The sequence below is a fragment of the Macrotis lagotis genome, chromosome 1 (assembly GCF_037893015.1).
Source record: "Macrotis lagotis isolate mMagLag1 chromosome 1, bilby.v1.9.chrom.fasta, whole genome shotgun sequence".
NCBI classification, from domain to species: domain Eukaryota; kingdom Metazoa; phylum Chordata; class Mammalia; order Peramelemorphia; family Peramelidae; genus Macrotis; species Macrotis lagotis.
Genome location: NC_133658.1, coordinates 50,991,028 through 51,008,419, shown reverse-complemented (window position 1 = coordinate 51,008,419; position 17,392 = coordinate 50,991,028). Strand labels below are relative to the sequence as shown.

The following is a 17,392-nucleotide window of genomic DNA, read 5'->3' as shown; positions in this document are numbered from 1 at the left end:
GAGATTCCCAGTGATTAGAAACTCAGGATACAGTGGATAAAGTGTTAGAATCAGGAAACCTGACTTCAAATCATTCATGGGATACTTACTAGCTATGTGACCTTGCATAAGTCACTTAAATTCTCTCACAAGGTCACACAACTAGTAAGCTTCAATTTCATCTGTAAGAGTAGATCACAGGGATGTTGTAAGGACTGAACAAGTTAGCAGGGGGCAGAGCCAAGACGGCAGCATGAAGGCAGGATTTCCCAGAAACTCCTTCCCCCCAAAACTCCAAAAGCTGGCAAATTATGACTCTAGCCAAAATTTAGAGGGGCAGAAGCCACAGAAAGACTAAGTGATACAATTTCCCAGTCCAAGATAACTTAGAAATTCCACGGGAAAGGTGTGTTTCACCGGGACCAGGGTTGGAAAAAAAGCGGCGGCTGCAGTGCAGCCCAGGGATCACAGGAACATCTTGAAGGGGTGGTGAGAGAACTCTGCTGCACCAGAGTGAGTGAGGAGTGAGGAGCGCCAGCACGAGGAACAGCCCTGCAGTGAGAACATGAAGCAGGAATCGGGGAAGCCAGCCTGAACCTCCAGAGCACAGCCCACAGATGCTAAGGGGTTCCAGGGAGACTGAAGAAGTCTCTCTGCTCTCCCTGGGGCAGGACTCTGCTGTTTGCCCACACTTAGATCCAGGTTGTAGTTTGACCTTCCATACTAAGATAGCTGAGTCTGGACCCTCCTCACACCTCCAGGACAGAGGGGAGAGTCTGTGGCCATCTATATATCAAAGCACAGGAAAGAGAGCATAAGACCTTGGAGGAATAAAGATCCCAGTGGGGTGTTCTAAGGAAAAAACCCCAAAGCCTTGGAAGTGTTGCAAATTATTCTTGGGATGTGGGAAAAAGAAGAATCTGAGCATAGAGAATTACTTTAGTCCCATGGAAGATCAAAATACATACTCAAATGACAACAAAATCGAAGCTTCTGTATCCAAAACCTCCAAGAGAAATAGAAAATGGGTTCAGACTATGGATGAGCTCAAAAAAAGAATTTGAGAAGCAAGGTGGAGGAAAAATTGGGAGGAGAGAGTGATGCAGAAAAATCATGAAAACCAAATCAACAGCTTGGTGAAAGAAATACAAAAAAATAGTGAGGAAAAGAATATGTTAAAAACCAGTTTAGGCCTAATGGAAAAAGCAAAACAAAAGGCAAATGAGAACAAGAATGCCTTAAAAAGCAGAATTGGCCGACTGGAAAAGGAGATAAAAAAGCTCTCTGAAGAAAATAACTCCTTCAAATGCAGAATGGAAATAAAGGAAGCTGATGACTTTGCAAGAAAGCAGGAAGAAATAAAACTCTTCCAAAAAGCCAAAAATTAGAAGAAAATGTGAACTATCTCACTGAAAAAAATAACTGACCTTGAAAATAGATCCAGATGAAATATTTTAAAAATTATTGGGCTATTTGAAAGCCATGATCAGGAAAAGAGCCTAGACTACATTTTTCAAGAAATAATACAGCAAAATTGCCCTGAGATCCCAGAAGCAGAGGGTAAAATGGAAATTGAAGGAATTTACCTCCTGAAAGAGATCCCAAAAGAAAAACTTGCAGGAATATTATAGTCAAATTCCAAAACTCCCAAATCAAAGAGAAAATTCTAAAAGCTGCCAGAAACAAGCAATTCAACTACCAAGGCTCCATAGTCAGAATTACACAGGATCTGGCAGCAACTACATTAAGGGCTTGTAGGGACTGGAATATGATATTCCAAAAGGCAAAAGATCTTGGTTTATAATGGAGAATCAACTACCCAGAAATATCCTCTTTCAGGGGAAAAGATGGATTTTCAATGAAATGGGACTTTCAAACTTTCCTATCGGGACCAGCAGAGCTGAACAGAAAGTTTGATCTCCAAGTACAGGACTCTGGTGAACCATAGAGGGAGTGGAAGAGAGGGACTAACTATGAGGAACTTGATGATGTTGAACTGTTTGTATTCCTACATGGGAAGAAGATATTGATAACTCATATGAACTTTCTCATTTGTAAGAGCAGTTAGAAGGAGCATATATAGACAGGACAAAGGAAGGAGTGGAATATGATGGTATAATATAGTAAAAAGATGGAGTCAATAGGTGATAAAGGAAAGTACTGGCAGGAAGGGAAAGGAGAAGAAGGGGCCAAGATATTTCACATAAGAATCAAGAAAAAGCTTTATCAATGGAGTGGAAAGGGGGAAGGCAAGGGGGAATGAGTGAGCCTTCATTCTCATTAGAAATGGCTCAGAGGGGCGGCTAGGTGGCCCAGCGGATAAAGCACCGGCCCTGGAGTCAGGAGGACCTGAGTTCAAATGTGACCTCAGACACTTAATAATGACCTAGCTGTGTGGCCTTGGGCGAGCCACTTAACCCCATTTGCCTTGCCAAAAAAAAATAAATGACTCAATAATATACACATTTAATAGGGTGAGGAAATTTGTCTTACCCTAGAGAAAAATGAGAAGAAAGGGATAGGATAAGGGGGAATGGGGGGAGGGAAGGGGGCAATAGGTGATAGAAGAGAGGGAGGATGGAGAGAGAGGGTACTCAGAAGCAACACAGTTTTGGACAGGGCCAGGATGAGGAGAGAGAGAACAGAATACATGAGAGTGGGGAGGAATAGGGTGGAGGGACAGCTGTGATAGCAACTGTGGGGAAAATATTGAAGCAACTTCTCTGGTGGACTTATGATGAAGGCAGCTCAGCCCAGAGACAGAGCCAGTGGAATCTGAACACAGACTGAAATATTTTTATTTCTCTCTCCCTATTCTTGAGGTTTCTCATCTTCGGGGGGAGGGGGGTGTTATGTTTACTCTTATAACAAAATTATTGTAATAATATAAAATAAATCTAGATCCTTAAAAAAATAAAAATTTTTTAACAAGTACTATTAAAAAAAAAAAGACCCCTAAATTACCAGGCCAGTCCAGTAATGAAAAGACTTGCTCACTGCCAGAAAGGCACCAAGTCTGCTTTAGGACACTGCTGTTTTCCCTGCATTGGCATCTTTTGGGGGGAGGCACATCCTTAAGGAAGGAGAATTTGTGCCTTCTTGCACACCAACAGGAAGTAACACCGACCATATCACTTGGGTGATTTCAAGTTTTACTGCAGCGGAAGTGGTGAAAATAAAGTCATGGACCTTTAAGGTTGGCGCCATCTTTGGGAAGGGAATCATTAGTCTGTAGGTTGCCCTTTGCCCTTGCTTCGCGTTTCCGCCTGCTTTTAGAATCCGATTGGCTAGCAAGCATCAAGGGCTCTGATAGGCTGAAATCATCGCTATCCCAGCGTGCTTCGGGGCGCAGCTTTCCTTTCCGCTCGGCTGAGGTAGCAGTGAGGAGGTAAGGGCGCGTCGTGGCCGAAGCTATCCGCTGCCATCCGGCCTCAGGCTGGCTCATCGCACCCGGCTCTCGAGCCGGACGGCAGTGATGGGCTTGGACGTGGGCCGTGAGGCCCTGGAGCGGAGTCGAGGCCACCTCCGTGGGTCTCTTGTTTGCCCGCGGGGCGCGCGGCGCCGGGCCTTGGGAGACGTCGGGCCTACCGCGGCCGGCGGGAGCGGGACTCTCAGGGAGAGCCACGCGGCCTCCTGGGTGGGGACCGGCCCCGGCGGCTCTTGCAGCCCCCAGGTGGCGGCCTCCGGACCCGGGGCTTGGGGGAGCTTTGGGCTTCCGGGGACCGGGCGGAGGAGGGCGCTGCGCTCGGGGCCCACGCCGGACCGGCTCGGCCTAGCCCCGGGAGCCCCGGGCCTCCTTGTCCCCGGCCTTCAAGTCGAGCTTGGCCCTTGTCCGTGCCCCCAGGGCTCCCGAGGGCAGAGTGGCGCCGGGGAGGAGCCGGCTGGCGTGCCCAGACCCGGAGTGCCCGCCGGAGCCCCGCGGACCGGGGCCGCCCGAGTGGATTGGAATTCTGAAGCCCTGCGGAGCCCTGGAAGGCCCCTCCAGAAGGAGGGACATGGCTGGAGCTCTGCCCGGAAACGCCGAAGAGACTAACTTTAAAAGCTTTAAAAGACTCCAATGATAGGTTGATTCATAGATAACAGAGGAACGATTTGAATTGATTAGATACCATCCCAGGGCGAGTCAGTTAGGCTTTATTTTCCTCCACTGTTAGGAGGGAAGGTGAGACTAGCAAAAGGGGAGTAAGTTGCTGCGCCAGTGTTACTGCACTGGAGAAAAGTACCTGTCAGGCCTAAAGAGAAGGGCAAGGGAGGCCCAGATGAATTTTAATTTTAATGCAGGGGGGAAGACAATGCACTGTCTTAAGTTTTCTTGCAACTACTCTCCTAGTTTTTCTACCTCTGTGTCCTCAGCTCCCAATTTCAAATATTTTCATGCAGATAAATTCTCGATCTTTTCCTCAGCTGCCTGCTGGACATCATAAAGACATCAAACATGTTATAGTCTCCTATCTTTCTAGCATTTGTATTCCATGTACAACTAGATATTATTTTCATCACTCACTTTTGAAACCTCATATTCTATCCTTGATCCTTCAAATAGAATCAGCTTTTTAAGTTTTATCATTTCCAAGGGATATAATTCAAGATAAAACTTAAAAAATAAAAATAGGGTGGCACAGGAATGAGTACCTGAGTTCAAATCCAGCCTCAGACACAGAATAATTATCTAGCTGGGGCAAGCCACTTAACTCTATTGCCTAGCAAAAACTAAAAAATAGAAATGATAAAATTGTTCCTATCTATCCTTCAGCCCCAGTGTTCCCAGATCTCTTCCTAGCACTACTTTATGCTTATACTTGGGAATACAACATTCTTCCCTAGTATAAGATCTTGAGAACAAAGACTCAACTGACATCTAGCTCAGCACCTTTTCAAAAGTACTTAGGAAGTGTTTATTGAATTTATCATAAAAGTAGGTTATAACAATAGGATGCATAAGTTTAGCATAAAGTGGACCAAAAGCTACAATGGCAAATACAACTTCTAACTAGGTAGTCCTGAATGTCTTTTTTTTCTATGAATATAACGTGGCATTCTTGTCTTCAGGGCTCTAAGTAGCCATGGCGCCCAGCCGAAATGGCATGATTTTGAAGCCCCATTTTCACAAAGACTGGCAAAGACGAGTCGCCACATGGTTTAATCAGCCAGCCAGGAAGATCAGAAGGTAAGTAATTTGAGAGGTTTTAGTTGACCCATTACTTTTCTATTTGAAGTCATCCCAGGTCTTAGTGCTCTGATTCTGGTTCAGAAAGATAGAACTTAATGCATCCACTTTATACCCCTTGTAGTTGTTAAAATGGGGAGCATACCTCTTGGTCCTTTTGTAGTTATATTTAATTTTCATTTTGGTTGAATTGGGCTGTAGTCTGATACTAGACCAGAGGTTTGATATCTTAGCAGAAACTTGGTCTCACAGTCAAATGATGACAAATTCTCCGGAATCTCTGTATTGCCTCTGATGAAAGTACAATTGAACCCTTTTCCATCTGATGACTGTTGTGATCTCTTACATTGGCACATAAAAACCACAGGCTTTTGATAGCAGTTAATGTTTGTGTATCAGTGCAAAACAAAATTTCTTGAAGACATAACTTTTTTTGCCTTATTCATGGACTGATCTTCAAGGAAAAGAAGGAAACTAACTAAATTTATTTGAACAGGCGGAAGGTCCGTCTAGCAAAAGCCCGTCGAATTGCTCCTCGCCCTGCATCTGGTCCTATCCGACCCATTGTTAGATGCCCCACTGTCCGATACCATACCAAAGTACGTGCTGGTAGAGGCTTCAGCTTGGAAGAACTTCGGGTAAGTTAAATGTTTTAAGTAAATGCAACATAGTACTTCCTGTTTGGTTGCACAGTCAATGATGACAAAATCTCCGGAATCTCTGTACTGCTTCTGATGAATTATATTTGAACCCTTTTCCATCTGATGACTGGGCTTTCTTTAGGATGTAGAAGTCATAGGATATGAACAGCATTAATATATCTCTTTCTGGATTGTAGGTGGCTGGAATTCATAAAAAAGTGGCCCGGACCATTGGTATCTCTGTGGACCCTCGGCGCCGAAATAAGTCTACAGAGTCTCTTCAGGCAAATGTGCAGCGACTGAAAGAATATCGTTCCAAACTGATCCTCTTCCCAAGGAAACCCTCTGCACCCAAGAAGGGTGACAGCTCTGTAAGTGTAGGACAGGCATAGTAGAGGGAAAATAACCAACAGAGGAAAGGCAATGACATAAGTAGGTCTAACCAACAAAGGCTTCCTACAGGTCACTGGACTTTAGGTTGGGAGGGAAAGAGGTAGAGAAGTGATTAAGGGGGGGATATTCCTGGCCTGGAAGGAGCAAATGAAAACGCTATGCTCTTTACTAGACACTAACAAGAATGAAATCAATAGTGATACAAATTCATTGATGTCTGAAAAGTACAGAGCTCTATGCAAAAAATTTTTATGATATTTGAGGACACCTCTGTTGATAATGATGAACATTTGAATTTGGGAGAATATCCTCCTTCCCCTGTCTCAGGCACATTATTGCATAAAGTTTACTCTTTGGGGTTATGGAGGTCTTTGCAGCAACACTTTGCAAAATGTATGTCTTGCTTTTGAACAAGGTCTAAAATCCTATTTAATTTTTAATATGACAAGTTACATCAAATTTTTCCCTTTCCTTCCATATCTGACCAAAGAAAGCAGTCTTAGATATATGAATATTTTAGTGTTACTAATGTAGTCAAAATACTAAATATTGATTCTCTTATTACAGGCTGAAGAACTCAAATTGGCATCTCAGCTTACAGGACCAGTTATGCCCATCAGAAATGTAAGTGAACATATTAATGAGCAGAGGTGGGTCAGAACCCACATGATTCTTTGGAGGAGATGAAAGAGGGAAAGACATTGCCAAACACAGAAGCTACAATTGGGTGGTGTCTTTATAGGACAAAATGGAAAGTTTTGTTTTGATCATCTCAAGTTGTTAGTAACAATTAAAATCCAGGGGTTCCCAGCAAAGTCTACAGGGCTTATTCACACTGTCAGGTTATCGGGGAACTTAGATGGAAATAATGTCCAATGAGATAAGTTAGAGGTCTTTCTGCCCCTTCAGGTCTACAAGAAAGAGAAAGCTCGTGTCATTACTGAAGACGAGAAGAATTTCAAGGCATTTGCCAGTCTTCGTATGGCCAGGGCCAATGCCCGTCTCTTTGGAATCCGTGCAAAGCGAGCCAAGGAGGCTGCAGAGCAAGATGTGGAGAAGAAAAAGTAAACAGCTTCTGAGAACTTTAATTAATAAAATAATTCAAAATATTTGTGACATTGTCTTGGATCAGCTGCGAAGAACTGGAGAGGGATTAAAAAGCCACTCTGGGCCATTCACTAGGTTCTGTGGTCCATACAAATACTGCTGACAGAAGCTTGGGTCTTGGGGACAGAACACCTGACCTTGATCCAACTCTTATTGACAGCCTTCAGCTGTTCTGTTGCCATTGAGTGCCTTAATTTCCTTGTTGGACATGACCTGTCCTGAAGATTTTTTTTACCATTTATTCAGTGATTGGGTACTCTTATTTTTATTTTTATTTTTTAAATTTTTCAAGGCAATGGGGTTAAGTGGCTTGCCCAAGGCCACTTGGCTAGGTAATAAGTGTCTGAAATCGGATTTGAACCCAGGTATTCCTGACTCCAAGGCAGGTGCTCTATTCACTTCGCCACCTAGCCACCCCTGGGTACTCTATTTTTAAAACAGCCAATTAGCCCACTCAGAGGCTTCTTTCACCTAAGCCTTAGTAAAGGGAAGAGGGTTTGGGGGGTTCTTTTTCTGTTAGGGTACTTTTGGTAGGTGACCTTATAACATCCCCTTGGTACATTGCTAGCTCTACTTTCCGCTTCTGTGCCAGTAGCCCCTTTAGAACCTTAATTTTTTTTTTGCAAGGCAATGGGGTTCAGTGGCTTGCCCAAGGCCAACACAGCTAGGTAATTAAGTGTCTGAGGTCGCATTTGAACTCCAGTACTCCTGACTCCAGGGCAGATGCTCTGGCCACTGTGCCACCTAGCTGCCCCTAGAACCTTAATTTTAACAGGGTTTAAATTAACAATGAACTTCTTTGGCAGTAAAGCTAGCTCATCACTCATTTCTGCATTCCTTAATTAAACCAACTACCTGCATTTCATTTGATCATTTCCCCAATCACATGCATGGTTGAGGACAGTGCTCTCAGCCCTTACAAACAGCACATCAGTCATTTCTGACATTCTGCCATATATACTCCTTGTTAGGTGGAAAGATTTTCTTTTTAACAGTTCTCCAGGATCTTTAAGTTGGCTTATTCATCTTTTTATTGTACATTGATATTGCACATTTTGGGAGTTGGGAGAGTTAGGGTTATTGAACTCTCTAACCGTTACCCAGTTGATGACAATTAACTTTAGTTCTTTCAAGAATTAACTGATTGAGTTACTGCAGTTAGAGCCTAGTTATTTTTTGGGGAGGGGGACAAATTTGTAGAGGACTAATTTTGAATTTTTGTTTTTACAATTTTTCCCTAAAAAGAAGGCAGTCTTAGTCTTTACATTGTTTCCATGGTTTATTAAGTTGAATGTGGTGAGAGAAATCATATCCTTAAGGAAGAAAAAGCGTTGCACCTGATAGTTGCACTAATGGAATGAGCAAGTCTATCAAGGTTGGTCATGACCCCCATGTTGCTGCTAGGGTGCACAATGTTCCCCTCGTTCTGCTCATTTTACTCAGTGTCCATGCAAATCTTTGCCATCCCTCCTGGCTTCTAATAGAACGAAAGTGTTCCGTCTAGTACATATACCTCATTTTGTTAAGCCATTACCTGATTGAAGGACATTTACATTAATTTCCAATTCTTTGCCACCACAAACAGCTGCTATGAATATTTTAGTACAAATAATTTTTTATACATTGCTAAAATGTTCTTGTTTAAAGAGTAAACAATACCCCCTCCCCCCAAAAAATAGACTCATGAGAAATAAAGGAAAGGAAAAAAATGTCGTTCTGTGTTCTGATACCATAAGCTCTGTCTGGGTTATGGTTTTTTATGATCAGTTCATAAGTTTCCATATTTTTGCACTGTTGCTTTTGCTGATTGTAATTCCCTCCATCCATTCCTCCCCACTACCATATACTATATTTTCTCTGTTTCATGCTGTCCCTCTTCTAAAATGTGCTGTTGGGTAGCTGAGTAATACAGTGGTCTGATCACTGGCCCTGGGGCCAGGAGGCCCAGAGCCCACATATCACCCCTGAGACCTAGTAACCACCCATGTTCCTGGACAGGCCACCCAATCCCAGCCCCTTGCAAGAAGTAAAAAAAAATGTTACACTTGACTATTCTCTCCTATGATCTACCCTCTCTATCACCCATATCCCTCCCCTCCTCCCTTCCCCCCCTCTCCTTTTTACTCTAGATATCTACCCTTTTGAGTGTGTATGCTGTTTCCTCTCTAAGTCATTTGTGATGAGAGTGATGGTTCTCTCCTCGCCTTCCCCCCATATCATTGCAAAAGCTCATTGTAAAAAAAAAATATCTATACAAAATATCGTATCCTATTCCACCTCTCCTTTTTCTTAGCCCCAGTGCATTTCCCTTTTAGCCATTAACTCCATTTTTACAATATAGTAATCTTCAGATTCAGCTCTCTCCTGTGCTTCATCTATAAAAGCTCCTTCTACCTGCTCTATTAAATGAGAAGTTTCATATAAGCATTATCAGTATCATCTTTCCATGCAGGTCCCTCATATTGTACCCTTCTCTGCTCCATGCTTCACCTGAGTTCTGTACTTGAAGGTCAAACTTTCTGTTCAGCTCTGGTTGTTTCAACAGGAACATTTGAAATTCCCCTGGTTCATTGAAAGGCCATCTTTTATCCTTGGAAGAGGACATTCAGTTTTGCATTCAAAGCTCCTTTGTCTTCCGGAATATTATATTCCAAGCCCTATGAGCCCTTAATGTAGTTGCTGCTAAGTCCTGTGTGATCCTGACTCCAGCTCCATGATATTTGAATTGGGTCCTTCTGGCTGCTTGTAATACTTTCTCTTTGACTTGGGAGTTCTGGAACTTGGCTATAATATTCCTGGGGGTTGGTTTTTTTTTTTTTGGATCTCTTTTGGGGGGGCAGATTGGTGGATTCTCTCAATTTCCATTTTGTTGGGGGGTTTTTGCAAGGCAAATGGGGTTAAGTGACTTGCCCAAGGCCACATAGCTAGGTAATTATTAAGTGTCTGAGACTGAATTTGAACCCAGGTACTCCTGACTCCAGGGCCGGTGCTTTATCCACTGGGCCATCTAGCTGCCCCTCAATTTCTATTTTTCCCTCTTCTAGGATATTATGAAATTGCAAATTGATCTGCAGAAAGGTTGAGTCATTTGGGATTCTCTAAACATCCATTTAATTTTTTTTTTTTTAATTTAGCAAGGCAATGGGGTTGTGACTTGCCCAAAAGTCACACAGTTTATTAGTGTCTTGAGGCTGGATTTGAACTCGGGTCCTCCTGACTGCAGGACTGGTGTTTTATCCACTGCATTACCTAGCTGTACTTAAACATGTATGTTTAATATGCCAGTCTTCGCATCTGTTTCTTGTTTGTAGGCTTTGGGTGAATTGTTTTCTCATTGATGATTTTGTGTACCTACTACATATAGATGTTTTATTGCCGTCATGGCTGTACTTATGATAGACTTAAGAAACCTGCATATGGTAGAACTTGTGCAAATTAGTTAGCAACAAAAGAATGCAAATTTTTTTTTTATTATTCCTTGTGGAAAGGACCATGATGGTATCAAGACTGTGCCTGAGGGTCTTGATTTATGAGAAGAAATGCATGTCACCACTAGGTGGGGCTGGTGTAAGTTCTTTGGAACAATCTTGATAAAAGATTTTACTGGAACAAATGAAAAGATGCAATGGAACTGCCAATCTCATTTTCCCTAGTAAGCAAACATTAAGTATCTACTGTGTGCCAGACCCTGTGCAGTAGGGTCCTCGAGGACCTGGTGCTAGTGGGAGAAGATAATTTAAAAACCAAACCTGAGAACTATGGGAGTGGAGGGGGGTGGGAGAGCTGGTGCTGGCTGGTGGGGGCTAAGCGGTCCATCCTCCACGTCTAGGCAATGATGGGGTTCCTGTGTCCAAAGGCTTGCAACCTGAAGGGAAATATCTCTAAGATACGGACATTCCCTTTATTAGCCTTTTGATCCCCACTGACCTTTTAAAAGTCCACCCCATGCTTTTAAAAAGCACCTACTAAGTGCTGAGGTTTAACTTGTTCCTTCTGGTCCTCTAGAAAAAGACCAAAGTCTAGATTTGAACCAAGAGTCCAAAGGGAGAGGTGGGTATCCCTGACCCTAAACCAGCATTCAAGAAGTCTGTAGGGTGTGGCGAGTACACCCAGGCAAACCCTGGGGACCCGGATCCCTTCAAAAGAGGCTCCGCTGGAAATAAAGCCGCTGCTTTGATTTAAGCTTAGTGTAAACAGGTGCACTGGACAGACATTGGCAGTGGTGACCTGGCTTCAGCTCAGATCTGGTCTTTACTATACTGCTCTACCTTCCCTTTGAAGAAGGCAGCCTGGGGATGTGCTGCTACACCTGCATGTGAGCAGACCAAGTCCTGTTGCTTGGCTTGGCTGAGCTGGGTATTTTTTTTCATTGGTTCAAAACTTAAATTAGGATTTGAGCACTTTTGCACTGTGCTAAGTGATAGGAATACAAAAAGGGGAAGGAGGGAAGCACACATGTTGAAATAAAAGATAGTAACAGAAAAGCTTTTAAAAAAATATCTTTTCAAACCCTCAGTTTCCTCATCTGAAAAAGTGCCTTCCCAGCCTTCAATCTTAATGAGTCCATGATTATATTGACTGAGGCAAAAAACAAAATGTTGCTTTTAGTCTAGCTACCAATCAAAAGGTGTGAAGATAGGATGAAGAAGAGGCATTTCTATATATAAAGAAAGACAAGTTATTTAAATAAGCTTACAAGGTAAAAATTCTGCAGATGGCTGTGAAAATTGCTGATATTAAAGATGAGGTCTGCCTTAGTATTTAATAGATTTGAACAGTATTAAAAATTGACAGAGATCAAGGTCATCCATGTGAAAATGAACCAAGATCTAGATTTGACTTATAAAGACCATATGCTGATGTCACCTGATTACAGTGTTGCACCAAAGAGTCCTGACTGGGACTATGGCAATGGAGTAATTGGCTTGGTGAGAAGGGATTTTCTACCAGTAGTCTCCTTGGCTAATAGTGGGCTGTGCCTTGTAAGACCAGCATTAGTCTAGAAGACAGGAAAGGCAGAAACAGTCTGCTCTCAGGGAACTCACAGTCTATATGGCTAAATTGGGAGGTTAGAAATAGGAGACTAAGGGGCGGCTAGGTGGCATAGTGGATAAAGCACTGGCCATGGAGTCAGGAGTACCTGGGTTCAAATCCGATCTCAGACACTTAATAATTACCTAGCTGTGTGGCCTTGGGCAATCCACTTAACCCCATTTGCCTTGCAAAAACCTAAAAAAAAAAAAAGAAAAAAGAAATAGGAGACTGGAGGTCAGGAGAGAAATTGGGTTTGACAAGTCCCATAAAAGTATAAAGGACATTCACAAATATCCCAATCCATTTCTGAACCCCTAAACTCCAAAATGACTTTGATAACATCAATGAACTTTAGGGAAGTACCTTGCCCTGGCAGGGACTCAGTAAATCCCTGCCCTCAGGACAAGACAAGCCCCTATCAACAAAAACAATAAATCCCTGCCCTAACCTGAAAGAATTAAGTCTTGAGGTACTGCACCTTTTTTCCCCTTTTCCTTATAGATACCACTAAGTTGACCCCTCAGAACATGACAGTCTGTTACCTACTTCTTTATTCCTCCCTAGTTCCATCCTAACCTCTTATCCCTTTCTCAGCAAGGACTCTATAACCCCTGATTTTCTCCCTGATGACTACTTTTTTCAGTCCAGTTGTAATGCCCTCACATCTCCTTTTACTCCTCAATTTCCTTCTTACTAAATTATCCATAGTATATGTGAAAATAAACCTTTTTTATCTCTATTCTTCTGGCTCAAGAGTTGGTCTTCAAAGTGAATTCCTTCACATTCCCTCCAACCCCCAAAACCTTTAAATCAGCAACAACTTGGGGCAGCTAGGTGGTGCAGCGGATAGAGCACCAGCCCTGGAATCAGGAGGACCTGAGTTCAAATCCAGGTGCAGACACTTAATAGTTACCTAGCTGTGAGACCTTAGGCAAGTCACTCAACCCCACTGTCTTGCCAAAAAAAAAAACCTAAAAATTTTTTAAAAAACCCCCAATCAATCAGCAGCAACTTGAGAACTGATGTTTGACATTATCTTTCTTACATGTCCTAGAAATGAGGAAACAATCGTAGAATGCTACATTAACTAGGCCTAGAAAATCTATTATTCCTATGTACCTCAATTTCCTCATCTGTAAAATGGCAATAATAATAGCCCCTGCCTTTGAGGGTTATTGTGAAGATCAAGTGAAAAAACAATTGTGCAGTGTCTAGCAGAGAGTAAGTGCTATAAAAATATTAGCTATTATTCTTAATAGTTGTATGATCCTGGGCAAGTCACTTAATCTCTGTCTGCCTCAATTTTATCAACTGTAAGATAAATATAATTATATCAAATATGTGATCAAAGGGGGATCAAAGGGATCAAAACATGGAAATATTTGGAGAGGGTTTAGTATAGGGTCTGATATACTAAGGGTTTTATAAATGCTATTATTATCATTATTATTATTATTATTATTATTGCTCCTGGGCATTCTTCCTTCTCTTCACTTTGATTTAGTCAAATTTGTCTTCTCTCTGTTCTTCAACAGGCTGTACTCCCATCTTTCTCTATTCCTTCAGACTCCACATCACTTCTTTTTTAAAAAGGCTTTATTTTGGTTATTTTTTCTTTTATTTAATCTTTCATCCATCCATCCATCCATCCATTTTTCCATCCATTCATTCATTCTGCTATACAACATGCCTGGTGGAAATGTTCTCCTTCCTTATTTATGCCTGATTCACTGAATCCTTTTCCTTCAAGAGAAAATTACTTCTAATCCCTACTCCCTCTAACTGTTTGTGACACCCCCCCCCCAAAAAAAATCCTGAAGAGATTAAGTCATTTGCTCAAGGTCACACAGCCAGCACCTGTCAGGGCCCGGGTTTCCCAGCTCCAGGATTAATGCTGTGTCGAGTATAATACACTGTACTTATTTCATTTATACAGTTATTTGCATGCTGTTTCCTCTATTAGAGTGTGAACTCCTTGATAACAGGAATAGCATACCCCCTCTACTCTCCACAGCAAACCTAGTCTCCATTTCAGAGTCTCTCATTTCTGATAGTTAGAATTTGTTTAATCTTTCTGAGGCCCAACACCCCTTTCTCTCTTTTTCTAAATTTTATTTTGAGCATTTATTTATTTTATTCATTTTTTAAAAAGTTTAATATTTTATTTTTCCCCAACTATTTTTAACATTCATTTTTTTTAAATGTTTGAATTCCAAGTTTTCTTCCTCTTCCCTTCTGTTATTCATTGAGAAGGCAAACAAATTTATATAGGTCATATATGCATAGTCATACAAAACATTTCTACATGTTTCTTTTTTTTGGTAAAGCAATTGGGTTAAGTGACTTGCCCAGGGTCACACAGCTACTGTGTGTGAGGCTGAATTTGAACTCAAATCCTCCTGACTCCTCAGCCCATGCTCTATTCACTGGTCTACCTAGCTGTCCCTTTATGGATTTATTTTTAAAAAACTTTTAAAATTTTATTTAATTTTTTTCAGTTACATGCAAAGATAGTTTTCAATATACATCTTGGGTAAAATTTTGAATTCTACATTTTCTTACCTCCCTCCTCCCCTGGACAGTTCCCCTTCTTTCCAGTTCTGATTTATTTGTGCTCTTGCACTATGAGAATATAAGCTTTTCGAGGATAGGAACTGTCTTAGTTGCTTAAAGAGTTTTGTTTTGTTTTTTGCAAGGCAATGGGATTAAGTGATTTGCCCAAGGACACACAGCTAGATTTGAACTCAGGTCCTCCTGACTCTGGCTGGTACTCTATCCACTGTGCCACCTAGCTGCCCCCATTTTTAAATTTTATTTTATTTTCAAATGAAGATTCCTGTTCTATCTTTTCTATCTTTCTACCTCCTCTGTTAAGAAAGCAATAAAAAGGGGGTGGCACAATGGATAGAGCACGGGCCCTGGAGTCAGCAGTACCTGAGTTTAAATCCGGCCTCAGACACTTAATAATTACCTAGCTGTGTGGCGTTGGGCAAGCCACTTAACCCACTGCCTTGCAAAAAACAAAAAACAAAAAACAAAACAAAGCTATAAAAATAATACCCCTATACAAACATGTTAGTTAAGCAAAACAAGTCCCTGTATCGGTCATGTCCATTGTAGCTCAATTTGTCTGGAGCCCATCAGCTGTCTGTCAAGAGATGATATTCTGTTTTATCAGGAATCTTCTGGAATTTTTCTTGGTCATTGTGATGATGAGAGTTCCTACATCATTTGAAGTTGATTACCTTGTTATATAAATTTTTTTCTCTGTTCACTTACTCTTGCATCAGTCCATACTAGTCTTCCTAGGTTTCTCTGAAACCATTCCTTTCATCAACCCTGCAGAATAATATAACTTGTTTAGCCATTCCCCAATTGATGAGTACTCCCTCGGTTTCCAATTCTTTGCCACCTCAAAAGGAGTTGCTTTAAATATTTTTTTTTTTTAGGTTTTTACAAGGCAAACGTGGTTAAGTAGCTTGCCCAAGGCCACACAGCTAGGTAATTATTAAGTGTCTGAGACTGGATTTGAACCCAGGAACTCCAGGGCCGGTGCTTTATCCACTATGCCACCTAGCTTCCCCTTTGCTTTAAATATTTTTGTTCCTATGGATCCTTTTCCTCTTTCTTTGATCTATTTGGGGTGTAGACCTAGTAGCAGTATTTTTGAGTCAAAGGGTATATACAGTTTAATAGCTTTGGGGGCATCTTTTCAAATTGATTAGATTGTAATCCCTAGCACTTAACATAGTGTTTAATATGAAATAAGCACATAATAAATATTCTATCTATCTTTGTCTTTCTTTGTGTCTCTGGTGTTAAGCACAGTGCCTGCACATGCAAAATACTAAAGAAATGTTTCTTGATTACCTGCCTGCTTATTGTAGAGTGAGTGCATAGAAGGGATGTGTGTGAGAAAGATTGCATTTTATGTCATCCTTGGCTGGATTGTGGGGGCAAATTATGTCTAATATTAGTATCAAATTAACAGATCATCAAAGGTATATTTTTAGCACCAGAAAGCATGTTTTGGTAAATGGCATTGTCTCATTTTAATCAGCTGCAAATGGAGAGGAGCAAAACACTTGTCAGGTAAAGGTTTGGCACAGACAGGAACAGTGGAAAGTGGATGAGAAAAAGTACAAAGCAAAAAAAGGAAAAGCAAGGGGAGCAGGGGCAGGGAGGGAGAAAAGTGACAGCCTTGAAAACCCAAATCCATTAACCCAGGAAATTCATACAATCTCTTGAGCTGTGTAAATGCTTGCAAGTGGATTTAATTCATATGTGGTGAGTGGGTTGTTCTGGAAGTCCATCTCCTCTGTGGTCCATTCTTGTTGCCAGGCAACATTCAAATTGCCAACCCTGCCTCAGCAGGACTTTAGAGTTTTGAAATAAGCCAGAGAGACTTCTTGGAGCGGCTATTCATGTTCAGATCAGTCCCTTGGTCCACCTTCTAGATGCCACATGGAACAGTTGGATGACTCCATTCGGCCCCTCCTTCTCCTGTAAAGAAAAGGTGATCATAGACTCAGACCTGAAATGGACCTGAGCAGACATCTGGGCTCGCCACTTTATATGAAAAAAGAGGGAACTAATGGCCAGGGAGAAGCTGTGACTTGTCCTTTGTCACACTAGAGTGGGGAGGTGGGTCGTTGTACAAGAAAGGGGATGTTAGCATTAGGGGGTGGCCAAGCAGAAAAAGAAAGGACACTGTGAGTGGGATATATGGGTCATAAGGGCGCACTGGAGCTGGACAAAGATAAGGGGGAAATGTAGAATTCCAGGTATCCATAGGATGGTTACAGCATCACCAAGGGAAAAGGAGGCAGAATCACAAGGAATAAGAAGACAGGAGTATTGGACTTGGGCAAGTCACTTTACCTGGTTTGCCTCAGTTTTCTCATCTATGAAATGAACAGGAAGGAGAAGGCAAACCACTCCAAATATCTCTGCCAAAAACAAACCAAAAACCCAAATGGGATAACAAAGAGTCAGACATGACTAAAAAATGACTAAATAACTAAATAACTGAATAAATAAGTTATACTTAACTGCAGTACCTCTGCCAAGA

At 41.7% G+C, this 17,392-nt stretch overlaps 1 protein-coding gene and 2 non-coding genes across 3 annotated transcripts; all 3 read left to right on the top strand.

The window, feature by feature from the left end:
• The first annotated feature begins 3,262 nt into the window (after positions 1–3,262).
• On the top strand, positions 3,263–7,291 carry RPL13 (ribosomal protein L13). Its single transcript, XM_074200938.1, has 6 exons — positions 3,263–3,367; positions 5,029–5,146; positions 5,643–5,784; positions 5,985–6,158; positions 6,748–6,804; positions 7,090–7,291. The coding sequence occupies exons 2-6, from the start codon at positions 5,043–5,045 to the stop codon at positions 7,246–7,248; spliced, it is 636 nt and encodes a 211-aa protein (XP_074057039.1). The 5' UTR covers positions 3,263–3,367; positions 5,029–5,042; the 3' UTR covers positions 7,249–7,291.
• LOC141510689 (small nucleolar RNA MBII-202) lies at positions 5,404–5,491 on the top strand. The gene has a single exon (XR_012475114.1). It is a non-coding gene; the product is annotated as a small nucleolar RNA MBII-202 (small nucleolar RNA).
• Positions 5,844–5,927, top strand: LOC141510690 (small nucleolar RNA MBII-202). Its single transcript, XR_012475115.1, has one exon. It is a non-coding gene; the product is annotated as a small nucleolar RNA MBII-202 (small nucleolar RNA).
• Positions 7,292–17,392: the final 10,101 nt, after the last annotated feature.

Coding starts and splice junctions, on each gene's coding strand:
- RPL13 (XM_074200938.1), top strand. CDS start 5,043: ATGGCGCCCAGCCGAAATGGCATGATTTTGAAGCCCCATTTTCACAAA. Junction 6,159..6,747: donor CCAAGAAGGGTGACAGCTCT/GTAAGTGTAGGA, acceptor CTCTTATTACAG/GCTGAAGAACTCAAATTGGC. Junction 6,805..7,089: donor CAGTTATGCCCATCAGAAAT/GTAAGTGAACAT, acceptor CTGCCCCTTCAG/GTCTACAAGAAAGAGAAAGC.